The sequence below is a fragment of the Centroberyx affinis genome, unplaced genomic scaffold (assembly GCF_046629955.1).
Source record: "Centroberyx affinis isolate AG114_WGS23_722 - 3 ecotype Tasmania unplaced genomic scaffold, CSIRO-AGI_Caff_v1 ptg003256l_1, whole genome shotgun sequence".
Lineage (NCBI taxonomy): Eukaryota > Metazoa > Chordata > Actinopteri > Beryciformes > Berycidae > Centroberyx > Centroberyx affinis.
This window is the reverse complement of record NW_027281280.1, coordinates 225-13,425: the sequence shown is the minus strand read 5'-3', so window position 1 is coordinate 13,425 and position 13,201 is coordinate 225. Positions and strand designations below refer to the sequence as shown.

Here is a 13,201-nt window from a genome sequence, read left to right as displayed (position 1 = left end):
ATATTAGAGGGAATGATAATTTTTACATCATTATTCTCATTTTCATTGAAAAACGTATTAAAATGATTATGGTGTGATTTTTGCGGGGATCTGTACCAAACAAAGATGTTTTCTTAAGTCTGTAGAATATGATGTGTAGGCCAGGACATCTCTGCAGCACGACAATATTTAATTTAAAATGGTATTTTGACACATTTCGCCTTTAACAAATATTGCGCCTCCTGCGATTTGAAAATTGCAGTAGGCAATATTGCAATTTCGATAAAATTTGTATTAATTGTTCAGCCCTAGGTCAGATAAGATCAGTATAAAGTTGGGTATTTTAGTGTTTGGTTAAAATTGTCTTGTTTATTATTTTCTTTATTTATATAGCCCTTTATCATAGTCAAGTCTCAAAGGGCTTTACATACCATACATATCATGTACTACATCATACATATACATACACATCATATACAGTACATCCTATACTACGTCATATACATACTACATCATACAGTATATACACAGTATATATACACACACATCCTAATACTACATCATATACTAGATCATATAAATCATATATCATACTGCACAATTTGAGTCTTCAATTCACCTGCATGTTTTTGGACTCATTTCTTCTGTCCAAGCAAGAGTACCATTAATGTGTACAATTTGTAGCATGGTTGGTCCCAGTGGGAATGGACACTAACCCAAGAAGTGGTCAGTGGTTGGTTGGCTGGTTGATTGATTTTAGAAAGGATTATTCAAGGAATGCCTAGAGGCTTGTATTGATTTGTATTGATTGATAGTTTAAAGAAGAGGTGTATAGTACCACAAAATAAACAAAGGTTTGAGAATGGATTGATGACTGCATGAGTATGAGAGATATGGTATTCTGCTGCAAAGCGCCATATTGGTGTGTTGTCCCAGTATGTTTTGTGCACAGGTTGGTTTGGTACAGATGCATTTGAAGTGTGCTGGTAGAGAAACAAAATTAATTTGTACACAGTAGTTCAGTATTCCAATGGAAACCAAAGGGTGCTGCTGATGCCCGGCCCAGTATGGGTACAGCATGGTACGGATCCTGTACCATAACCATTAGTAGGTGTAGTATGAGTAGAGTGCAGCACTTGTCTCATGGAAAAACTTGCTCACTAATGTTTGGGAAGGACCATTGACTAGAAGTTGGAGAAATGGGCTTGTCACCTGAAGGCCACAGACTGAGGAGATCTAAGGGTTTCAGGTTGTCAGGGAGGACAAGGTGTTGATGACTTGTTCATGTTTCATTTAAAGGGCCAAGTATCGAAATGTTTTTCAGGCATTAATGTCTTGCAATCTAGTATAAGCTAATTGCATTGACTTTTATATTTCTATCTGATTATCGAAGCTACGTTTCGAACTGTGTCTCCATTCAGTTTGTTGGGACTCGAAGGTGTGAAGGAACCAATCTAAAGGAGTAAACGCTCCAGGCAGTTATCTGGGTTACATGGGGACCGGGAACCATGTGCATCTGCAGTAAAGCCCCTTTCACACATAAGATTGTAGGGCTGTCCTGAATACCAGTCTTTGTGCTCCGGAGCTTCGGTAGTAGTCAACAGCGAATATTCGAGGCTTCGGCACCTGTTAAGAGTCAGGCACCTTCAAACTGCTTGGCTTTCCATAAACGGGCAACAGTTCACCAGACAAAGTTCACACATAGTCCCAGTTCCTCCTCACAAAAACACAGTGTTGAAAACATACTGGGTGGAGTCCACAGGTCCGTCTCCTACACGCTCCATAGCGGGAGAGCAAACTCAGCGACAACCTCTTGGCATCCAGCCAGCTAGCGATCTTGTAGCTCCTCCAGTTAGCAGCCAAGGAAAATGTATCTTAGCACCGTTTATATCCACTGAGACACAGACATAACGCGGAGACAGCAGTCCACGGCAACCATGAACACCAGAGGAAAACTTCATACTTCAGCTGTAGTTGTTGTGATATAGGTCAAGGTTTCAGCAGCCAAAAAGAGACTTATAACATAAAATTAGAGACTGTAGAACGGCTCACACAAGCGACTTCCCCATACAAAAGTAAACTCTGCAAGAGCGGAAGTGTGATGTCACTAGATAGACACCCAAGCAGCGATCATTACATATAAAATTACATAAAAAAAAAAACAAATATCCGAATCCCAAAATTGAAAACCGAATACCTACCCAACGAACGAATATCCGAATAGTCGAATATTCGGGTCCAGCCCTATAAGATTGCTGTGTTAACTTTTCCAGCAGCTCCAGTGGTTTCCCCTGTTCACACTGTTAGCTACTATCTGGAACATTTCTGCATAGAATGGATTCACACATGACATGACGGTTCCTGATAGGTGAGGCGAGGCCGGGTGGTGTGTGTGTGTGTGTGTGTGTGTGTGTGTGTGTGTGTGTGTGTAGATACAGCAGGAGAACACAGACCCGGAGCTGTTTGACACACTACATGTTCTGTTGTATAAAGCCTGTAATTGTGTGAGCTGTGGCTGATGCCATTATGTTGGCTGCCATTAAATAGAGAATAGAGATGGATTGTCTTCTCAAGGCTGTGACCTCAGCATGGATGTCGTCCATATGCTCATTCAGCTGAGACACACACACACACACACACACACACACACACACACACACACACACTAATTTCTGCACACATACACGCCCAATCTCATACACACAGTCACACATGAGTAATGCGCACACACTTTCACACACTGACAATGTACATATACACCAGACACACAGTCATATACACAGTCTCACACACACACACACACACACACACACACACTCATATATACGCAATCTCTCTCTCACACACACACACGTTCACATACAGAGTAATGTAATGCACACACACACACACACGCATGCACTGAAAATTTTAAACTGTGTGTTTAACTCACTCACACATGCATGAACAGTCCCACATGTGCACACACACTATAATCATAGACTTACACACACACACTTACACATGCACATACATCACTCTGTCTCTCTCTCTCTCTCTCTCTCACACACACACACACACACACACACACACACACACACACACACACACTCACTCACACACCCCACTGGTCTATCAAGATGTGCTTCCCTGCTGAGATGTTTAGTAACACTCTGTCAGTCAGGGAGCGTTGATCCATGAACACGACTAATGCAGCTGAAGGACAGCTGGACCTCCTGCTTATAGGTGGGCCTACAGAGAGGACACACACACACACACACACACACACCTATTAGCCCTTCTTTCACCAATATGTTTTTGTCTTTTGCTTCCCCTACTTTTTTTCCTTCTCTTCATCCACTCCTCCAACCCCCTCAGTTTCAGTTCATTGACTGTATTCAATAAATACAAATTTTAAAAAGCCATCAAAAAAATAACATCAGTTTATACATTCAAACTACATTGAGGTGGTTATTTGATTAAAATGTCCAATAATTGCCGGGGAATTTATTTTAGTTTTTTAAGATTTATAGTTTTTATTATTTTCTTTTAAAGAAGCCATACAACAAATGCAATGTTGTAAACACCAATGCAATACAAAGACAAAACAATACATAAACTACTTGAGAACAACCCCCTTAAAAAGATAATGCATTGAATAAAGTAGACTTATATCTAATGAGAGAAAGGGAGGCATGAGAAAATATTTGCAGTGCAAACAAAACTTAAATAGTAACAAACAACACTGATAAATAAAAAAAGATAAAAAAAAAACAAAAAAAAAACAACAACATGTTTTTACAATGGTACACAATGAGATGTAGGACAAGAGAGTTAACAGTGAGTCGAACTTCCACCAGGGCCCTTAATGTGGGTTTCCCAATTATTCCATTTCAGCATGTAAAGGTCTACGTTATTCATAACTCAAAAATAAGAGTTAAAAAAGAGCTTTTTTTGCCAGTCATGCCAGTATTTCCTTTTGCAGCTCCACAGCACCCAGGATGCCTTGAAGTGATCAAATTTACAGCCATTCTGGAGAGAATTGTGCTGCTCAAAGAACGTCCCAGAACATACTGGCTGCATCACACAGAATAAAACAGAAACTGCCCAATGCCACAAAAGGGAATCAGAGAAGTTCTCTGTCGCATATTGACTAACAAACAGGAGCCCAGTCATCTTGCAGAATGCTGTATAGCGATCCAAGCAGTGCAGTTATGTTTCTTCATGAATTTCAAGGCTTTTGCACCACTAACTGTATCCAAGGCAACAAGATAAACATGTCAGCATGTGCCACTTTAAGCAATTTTAATGATATTTTAGTCCATAAATATTGTATGAATTAGGGCTGTGCAAAAAAATCGATACAGCTGAGTATTGCAATATTTTTTTCCATGATACTGCATCGATTTTCCAGCCCTTTGTATCGATACATAAAAAAAAAATTATTCATGTTTTAAACAGATTTAAAATGTCCTTAAATTTCCCTCAAATCCCTTTGAATTAAATAGTTTTGACTCAATTTGTCCGCTGAGTTATCAATATAATAATGTGATGTACATATTAGACTACCCAGGTACACAGCAAGTTGTATTTTCAGCTCTATTTCTACATTTTCAGTAAATTATATAGAGTACTGCAATGTATCGCAATACGTATTGTATCGTGAGGTCCTTGCCAATACCCAGCCTTAGTATGAATTTAGACTCCTTTCTGCTATATTTTTTTACCCGGCTTTTATTGCGAACTAGCCTGTATTTACACATACATGCAACATTGCCCGGCTATTGTTAGAGATCCGGATGCTATTTGAGACCCAGGTTTTTATTGCTTTAAGTTTGAAGTGTTTCGGCACAGAGTTCATACTCATCTCTCCCTCTCTGTTTCAGAGTGTGTGAAGCTGCTGCTGTCTTACGGTTCGTCTGCTGACGTTTCGGATGAAAACGGATTCACGCCTTTACACTTTGCTGCCGCCAACGGCCACAGCAGGTGAGCTAATACACAACCTCCTCTCCTACTGTGACCCCCCACCCACCAACACACACACACACACACACACACACTATCTCTCTCTCTTGCATCTCCCTTGTGGCCATAATCACAGTGAGGAGCAGAACTTTTGCACACCTGTAGATGGACAGGTGCGTAGGAGAAGACCATGGGCCGACTGCAGTAGAACAAAGAACTCCTGCACACTGTCTACTTCACTTGCAATTAGAAAAGATTTATTGGGAACAACGTTTCGGTACACAGACCTTCATCAGGTTATTTTCTTATTTCTTTTTTTCTTTCTTTCTTATTTTTTTAGAAAATAACCTGATGAAGGTCTGTGTACCGAAACATTGTTCCCAATAAATCTTTTCTAATTGCAAGTGAAGTAGACAGTAGAGCTGCAACGATTAATCGAGTAGTTGTCAACTATTAAATTAATTGCCAACTATTTTGATAATCGATTAATCGGTTTGAGTAATTTTTTAAGAAAAATAAGTCAAAATTCTCTGATTCCAGCTTCTTAAATGTGAATATTTTCTGGTTTCTTTACTCCTCTATGACAGTAAACTGAATATCTTTGGGTTGTGGACAAAAAAAGACATTTGAGGACGTCATCTTGGGCTTTGGGAAACACTGATCCACATTTTTCACCATTTTCTGACATTTTATAGACCAAACAACTAATCGATTAATCGAGAAAATAATCAACAGATTAATTGACAATGAAAATAATTGTTAGTTGCAGCCCTAGTAGACAGTGTGCGGGAGACCTTTGTTCTGCTACAGCCATAATCACAGTAAAAGATGCTGCTTCTGACATCATGGCAGTATTCTGTGCATGTTGTTGACCTGGCGGTGTAGCCCCGGTCACATGCGGCGTGCTAAGAGACGAGCGCAGCCGGAGCCTTTGCCATGTGTGAAACGGGGCCGCGGCGTCCGGGCCCGGCTCCAGCCCCGGTGCCGTTCACCACGCCGTGCCGGCATGCCCGCCTGGCACCGGCACCGGCTCGGACCGACTCTCCGGCTCTGTGGCGGATCCCGCAGGCTGTCGGGCTGAAACTGAAGCTCTGCGGTGTTTTGCGAGGCAGATCCAAAGCTCTATGCGGTGATTTCCCCCCCGGCTAAATTAAGCAGGACTAACATTGGGCGGCTGCCATTTCTGCCGCCGGTGCACAGCGTTCGGCGGTGTTATTCCTGCTCCGCGAACCCCACCGCAGCTCGGATTATTAATTATTAACTCTGAAGAAGAAGAAGAGGCAAACGTCTGTCTGTTGTTCCTACGCTGCACTCACTGCCACTTCTGATTAGTTATATTGATCCTGATATATATCGACCGGGTGAATCCCAAACCGAGCCTTCGTCTTTAAGGCCAGAGAAGGTCTGTCTGCCATAGAGGGGTGTGTGTGTGTGTGTGTGTGTTTGTGTGTGTGTGTGTGTGTGTGTGTGTGTGTGTGTGTGTGTGTGTGCGATCGCCAAAAGAGCGATGCCCAGGACCAGCTGAGGAATGTGCAGTGTTGTAATATCTGATCACAGCGTTATTAATAGAGCGGGGATATCCAAAAGGCATGCTGACACACACATGCACACACATGCACATACACACACACACACACACACACACACACACACACACACACACACTCACACACTCACACACCCAGGTCATTTTGTGGGGTTAACTGTGGTTTTTAGTGGCTCAGGCTCAGTTTTCCTCAGATGACCCGGTCTGTCGCTAGGCTGGAGTCGCTCCTGCCTCGCTCATGGGGGGGTGTGGGGGGTGTGTGGGGGGGGGGGGTGGGGGGGGGGGGTGGGGGGGTGATTGATGTCTTCCCTTGTCTCTGAACAGGTGCTGCTCTGTGTTTGAGTGTGTGTGTGTGTGTGTGTGCAGTTGTGTATTAAGCCCCCTTTTCCTCCTCTTCTTTCTTTCTCCAGCTGTGTGTATTTGGATGTGCGCATGTGTGCGTGCATATGTGTCATGCTAAGTGGGTGTGAATGTGTGTGTGTGTGTGTGTGTATGTTTGTATGTATGTACTGTCTGTGTGTGTAGGATGATTGCCCTCTCCCGCCCCGTCTTCCCAGCTAGGTGTGTGAGTGTATGCATAGATAGAAAGATATAGAAAGATGTGTGTGTGTGTGTGTGTGTGTGTTGATAACCTTGTCTCCCCTCTCCCCAGCTGTGTGTATGTATTGGTAGCGTCTGCCTCCTCTCCCCAGGTGTGTGTGTGTGTGTGTGTGTGTGTGTGTGTGTGTTGCTAGCTTCTTCCTTCTCCCCCCAGGTGTGTGTAGGTCTTGCTCACCTCATCCTCCATACTGTATGTCTTTCTGTATATATATGTGTGTTTCTAACCCCCCCCCCCCCTTCCCCCCCCAGCTGTGTGGAGGCTCTGCTGGCTGCAGGAGCTGCTGTGGACGGGGGGGCGGCGGGGGGGCAGACCTCCCTCTTCCTGGCCAGTGAAGCGGGACGGCTGGACTGTGTCCGGGTCCTGCTCGCCGCCGGAGCCGACCGCTCGCACACCACCGCCGTGAGTCTGCTGCTCTTTAATTACAGACCGTCTGTTTGTGTGTCCACAGTCTCCCTGACTTCACTGTGTGTGGGACAATCACTGTAAACACATGAGACCATGGCTGAGATTATTGGTAGCCTCTGTCTCATGCCAGTGGTATTGTTAGTGTTAAAGGAATAGTTCACCCAAAAATGAAAATTCTGTCATCATCTCCTCACCCTCATGCCAAATGAAACACAGGTGAAATTTGTTAGTCCATATAACACACAGGGAGGCTGCCAGCACAACTTGGTAGCAGCCTTCTCCAAAACAACTGAAGTCAATGGGGACCTGTTCTTTAGAGCTCCAAAACAAAAACAGCCAAACAATCACACTGTGAATAGAAAGACCTATACACCATTATTTGTTGCAAATCAATCAGCTGTAGTTCAGATTTGCACTAAATGATGGTGTAAATATACTGTAGGTCTTTTTGGAACTCTGAAGAACTGGTCCCCACTGACTTCAGTTGTTTTGGAGAAGGCTGCTATGGAGTTGTGCTGCAGCCTCCCTGTGTGTTATATGGACAAACTTCACCTGTGTTTCAACTGGCATGAGGGGGAGGAGATGATGACAGAATTTTCATTTTTGGGTGAACTGTTCCTTTAAGTGTTTCTCAACATTAAGACTGACATTGAGACTTTCAAGTCTCAACGAGGATGTAGCTGTTCTTCGCCCCGTCTCCCTGTCGTTGCTCTGCGATTGTTTTCTCTTTGGCTTTACTGAAAAGGATCAACATGTTGCCATTGCTCTGTTTGCTCTGGAAGAACAGCGCCCTCTTCCTGATTTGTGCCGTAAAGCTATTTATTTATTTATTTATTTATTTGGATCTCCATTATCCACCACCAAGGTAGCAACAACTCTTCCTGGGGTCCACACAAGTAAACAGTACATCATAATGTAAAACAATAATGTATTTAAAATCCAAGGCAAAAAGAACAACAACAACAAAAAACAAGCAAACTACAACAATGAAACAACAACAATAAAACTACCAATAATAACAATAACAACAAGTACCCACACTATATCTAAATAGTCAGTAAAACATTTGATACAGCTCAGGAATGATAGTAGTACCATTAAAAACAGCATAAACATGACCAAGAAAATTCCTCATTAATGATCATATAGTCAGATATTATGTAGCAAAACATGACAGATGATCCAGCAGATTTCTCACAAAACCGTCCAGATGGCACACAATGTAAAATGCAGAGCAGAAGCCAGTGTACAATGCAAATCTTCTCGGTGATGGTCTTGTTTGTTTATGGCAGTTATGCTGATGTCTCAACATTCATGTTTACATGCATCAACCCAAAACACAGGTTCATACGTTGGATAAGGACATTGGAAGGTGTAACTTTGCAATTGAAATTAACCTTGTTTCTTGTTCCTATTTTATGAATCTTTATGAAACTTCACCTCCAGTTGCTCTAGAAATCCGACAATATTCCCTACTATTTTTGGTTTGTTAATACAATCGCAACAAGCATTATATCTCTAGAGTTTAATTCCTATTTTGATAGGAGTATACAGTATGTTAAGCAAATAATCCTGTATAAACGCAGCGTAAAATTAATTCATCGCACAAAAAATGTACAACATTCTCCTCGTCCCCATTTACTCTAATGTTCCTCCTTATGTGACACTTTTTCTTTCCTGGTTATCAATAGCCTCACTGTTTCACACTTAGCCAACCGCAGATAACGGATTTAACTATTCTCAAGGGGTTCGGTCGCCTGATTGGTGCGAGCTCATTGATGTATGGGCTTCCTGTGTCGCCGTGGTAACCATAGGAGCCGTTAGTTGCCCCGGCAGCATGTGATGAGAGAGACACTATATTTAGTTATCTTCATTGTTCTACATTTAGCCCGGCCTCCCTGCTGAGCCAGGATGCTGCCAGTGTCTCTATAGCATGACTTACCTCTTCAGCAGAGGTATTTCAGCCAGCACTAGAACATAAATATAATGATTTTATGTGGAAGTTGAGTTAGAACCTGTCTTAGAGTGTAGAGACTGACTGTACACTACCAGTCAAAAGTTGTACTATGTTTATCATTCTCTTAAAGCCGTTTTGATCTAAAGGCTTCTGCTTAAATGCTTGAAATGTGTTTTTTTTTTAGACAAATATAAATAGTGAAGTTGATCCTATGTATGAATTTCTTTCCAAAGCCTTTGCCTTTCCATCAAGGCAAAGGGCGGCTACTTTAAAGAATCTAAAATATAAGATAGTTTTGATTTGTTTATTAACACTTTTTTTGGTGGCTGCATAATTCCATTTGTGTTATTTCATAGTTTTGATGTCTTTACATTATTCAAAAATGTGGAAAATAATAACAATACATAAAAATGTGGCGTGTCCAAACTTTTGACTGGTAGTGTACAGTGTGTGTAGTTTGCGTGAATATGTATGCGCATGAATGGGATATTGGTGGACACAGTGGTTTTCAACATTTGTCAGCTAGTGATCCCTTCATGCAGAATGGTCACCTTAGATGCCAAATAATGATTTTTTATTTTCCTGTTTTCAGGCTATTTAACTTGATTAAAACCTAGAGGATGCAAATACTCTTTCATAAGAAAAATCCTGCAAATATTACAAATGTGCTAAATTTGTGTATTAGAAAAGTATGTTTTTCAGATTCCATCATTAACCTTGTGATGCATAAGTAGAAAAAAATGAAAGCATGTGACACCTTCAACGTAATTCATGTGCACTGCAATGATACAGCGCTAATGTATTCTGTCCACTCATGAGCCGGTCCAGGTGTAACTCTGTACACACACATGCACTTTTGCCCCGGCCTCTCTGCAGGACGGCTGCACGGCGCTGCATGCGGCGGTGCGCTCGGGACACGTGGACACGCTGCGTCTCCTCCTCTGCCACCCGGCCCAGGACGACCCATCTGCCGCCGCCGCCGCCGCCCCCGCCGCCCTCCACCCCGGCGCCCTGGCTCTGCCCGCCGCCCTGCTGAACCGGGCCAACGCCGACGGCTGGACGGCGGCGCACACGGCTGCCGCGCGGGGCCTCAAGGTGAGAACCCGCTCCATCTTGTCAGTGGGGTTTTCAAGTCGGCTCCTCCCGTCCCGTTATCCCATTACAGCTGTTTCACTGAATCCACCTGATCAGCCCTACTGTACTGTATATTCACCCACACTACACTGACTCTGCACCCACACTTCAGCTCCTGGTCCACTATATCTCTCCCACTAATGTCCAGCCTTGCCATCAATCTCCACAGCAGCGGGCTAATGGGACGGCTGACCTTGCTGGCTCCAAACCGCCCGCTCAGCTTTAGATTAATGCAGGCGACGGCAGGCTAGACCGGACCGGGCGAGTGACTGGAATTTAAATGAAGTCCAGCCTTTGATAGATGTGTGCAGAACAAACAAGAGTGTGTGTGTTGCACAAATAAAGAGTGTATGCATGCTGATAAATGCGTACATACACGTGCGCACATGTATGTTCTGACCCACCGCATTGATGCTGATAACTGAGATGCTGAAAGAGGTTTTTTTGAATTTTTCTCCAATTGTGTATCTGTGTGTGTGTGTGTGTGTGTGTGTGTGTGTGTGTAGGAGTGTCTGGAGGTGCTGTGCAGCCACAGTGAACAGGATATTGAGAGGAGGGATAAGTGTAATCGCACCATTCACGACGTGGCGACCGACGACTGCAAAGACCTGCTGGAAAACCTCAGTGAGTGACCTTCTCTCTCTGTGTGTGTGTGTGTGTGTGTGTGTGTGTGTGTGTTTCAGCAGGGTTCCTATGCCCTTGGAAAGTCTCAAAGTGTAGAAGAAGAATCTGATCGTTTCCAGGTCTTGAAAAGTTTAGGAATTGCACAAAAAGTCTGGAAAACTATGGAAAATTATTGTTCAATTGTCAAACATTATGAAAATTTTAACTCAGAAAAAGCTTACTTAAGATTCTTGTTTTTAATTGACAATTAATAAATAAATCTTTCAATGCAATTAATAATCTATGAAAACAAAACAAAAAAATCTAAGAAAAAAAAAATCCATCAAATGCACTGTGCCTGTTTGGAAAACTCCTGGAAATTTAAAATGGAGAGTCTGTAGGAACCCTGAGGGTGTGTGTGAGTGTGTGTACATAGCTGTGTGTACATAGCTGTGTGTGTGTGTGTGTGTGTGTGTGTGTGTGTGTGTCGAACCAGTTATCTCCAGTGACATAAGAGCAAATGTTTGCCTCCAAATGATAAAGAACTTAATGTTAAACACACACACCTCCTTCTCTGTCACGCCCTCCTCTCTCTCCCCCTTATCTCTCTCTCTTCTTCACTCTTTCTCCCTTCCATCCTTCCATTCCTTCCCTCCTCATCTCCTTCCTTCCTTTCTCCCTTTTCCCTGCCTCCATCTTTCCCACTTCCTTGCTTTCATGCTGCTCTCCCTCCTTCATGTTCCTCCTTTTCTCCCTCACTATTTCCCGTTGTCCCTCCATCTTTTCTTCCATCTTATCTTCCTTCCCCACTCCTCTCCATCCTCTCCCTCTCTCTTTCTCCATCTCTTTTTCTCCCTCCCTCCATCCATCTTATCTTCCTTCCCCACTCCTCTCCATCCTCTTTCCCTCTTTCTTCATCTCTCTTTCTCCCTCCCTCCCTCCTTCCATCCATCTTATCTTCCTTCCCCACTCCTCTCCATCCTCTTTCCCTCTTTCTTCATCTCTCTTTCTCCCTCACTCCCTCCCTCCATCCATCTTATCTCCCTCCCCACTCGTCTCCATCCTCTCCATCCCTCTTTCTCCATCCCTCTTTCTTCCTTGCTCCCTCCATCCATCTTATCTTCCTTCCTCACTCCTCCCCATCCTCTCGTCCTCTCCTTCCCTTTCTCCATCCCTCTTTCTCCCTCCCTCCCTCCCACCATCCATTTTATCTTCCTTCCCCACTCCTCTCCTTCCCCCTTTCTCCATTTCTCTTTCGCCCTCCCTCCCTCCATCCATTTTATCTTCCTTTCCCACTCCTCTCCATCTCTCTTTCTCCCTCCATCCATTTTATCTTCCTTCCCCTCTCCTCTCCTTCCCTCTTTCTCCATCCCTCTTTCTCCCTCCCTCCATCCATTTTATCTTCCTTCCCCACTCCTCTCAAACCTCTCTTTCCCTCTTTCTCCATCTCTCTTTCTCCCTCCCTCCCTCCTAACCCTCTCTCCTCCCTCTCCCCCCTACAGACTCCTACCGGGTTCTGGTGCGTCTGCAGTGTTGTGGAGGATCAGGATCAGAGTCCATGTGTCTGGTGGAGTGTGTGGAGGAGGCGGGGGGGGCGGGTGGCGGGCTGCCGGTGCTGGGCCGGGTGTGCGTGGAGCGGGCGACACGCTGGGCCCAGCTGGGCGTGGCCCTCGGCCGGACCCTCACCTCCCACCTCCAGCTCCTCTGCAGAGACTCCCAGCAGGCCAGGGAGGAGGCGCAGCGCCCCCTGCTGGGCCTCGGCCCCGCCAGCATCGCCTCCGTCCTCATCGGTGAGTTAGGAGTTAGGAGTGTGTTTCTGTAGCTGTGGGACAGCGGTGTGGTTTGAGGTTTTTTTACATCCGCAGTGGGTTGTACCGAGCACGTCGTTAGACTATAACAGAGGTTCTCGACGCTGGGTCCGGGGGCCACCAGGGGTCCTTGAGAGGGTTCCAGGGGGTCACCATTCACCAGTCACCATTATTTCATTCACAAGAAGTTAACACAATTAGAGAATGTAGAAGAATGACTGTTT

The 13,201-nt window shown here is 44.1% G+C and overlaps 1 protein-coding gene across 1 annotated transcript in view; it reads left to right on the top strand.

Annotated features, from left to right (window-relative positions):
• LOC139660237 (cortactin-binding protein 2-like) overlaps nt 1–12,959 on the top strand; it is a gene marked incomplete at its 3' end in the record, with an annotated part of 38,718 nt that extends 25,759 nt beyond the window's left edge. The window contains exons 6-10 of the mRNA XM_071538333.1: nt 4,845–4,944; nt 7,319–7,469; nt 10,309–10,527; nt 11,073–11,190; nt 12,672–12,959. Coding sequence (XP_071394434.1) covers nt 4,845–4,944; nt 7,319–7,469; nt 10,309–10,527; nt 11,073–11,190; nt 12,672–12,959 — 876 coding nt within the window. The remainder of the gene's footprint in view (nt 1–4,844; nt 4,945–7,318; nt 7,470–10,308; nt 10,528–11,072; nt 11,191–12,671) is intronic.
• Nucleotides 12,960–13,201: the final 242 nt, after the last annotated feature.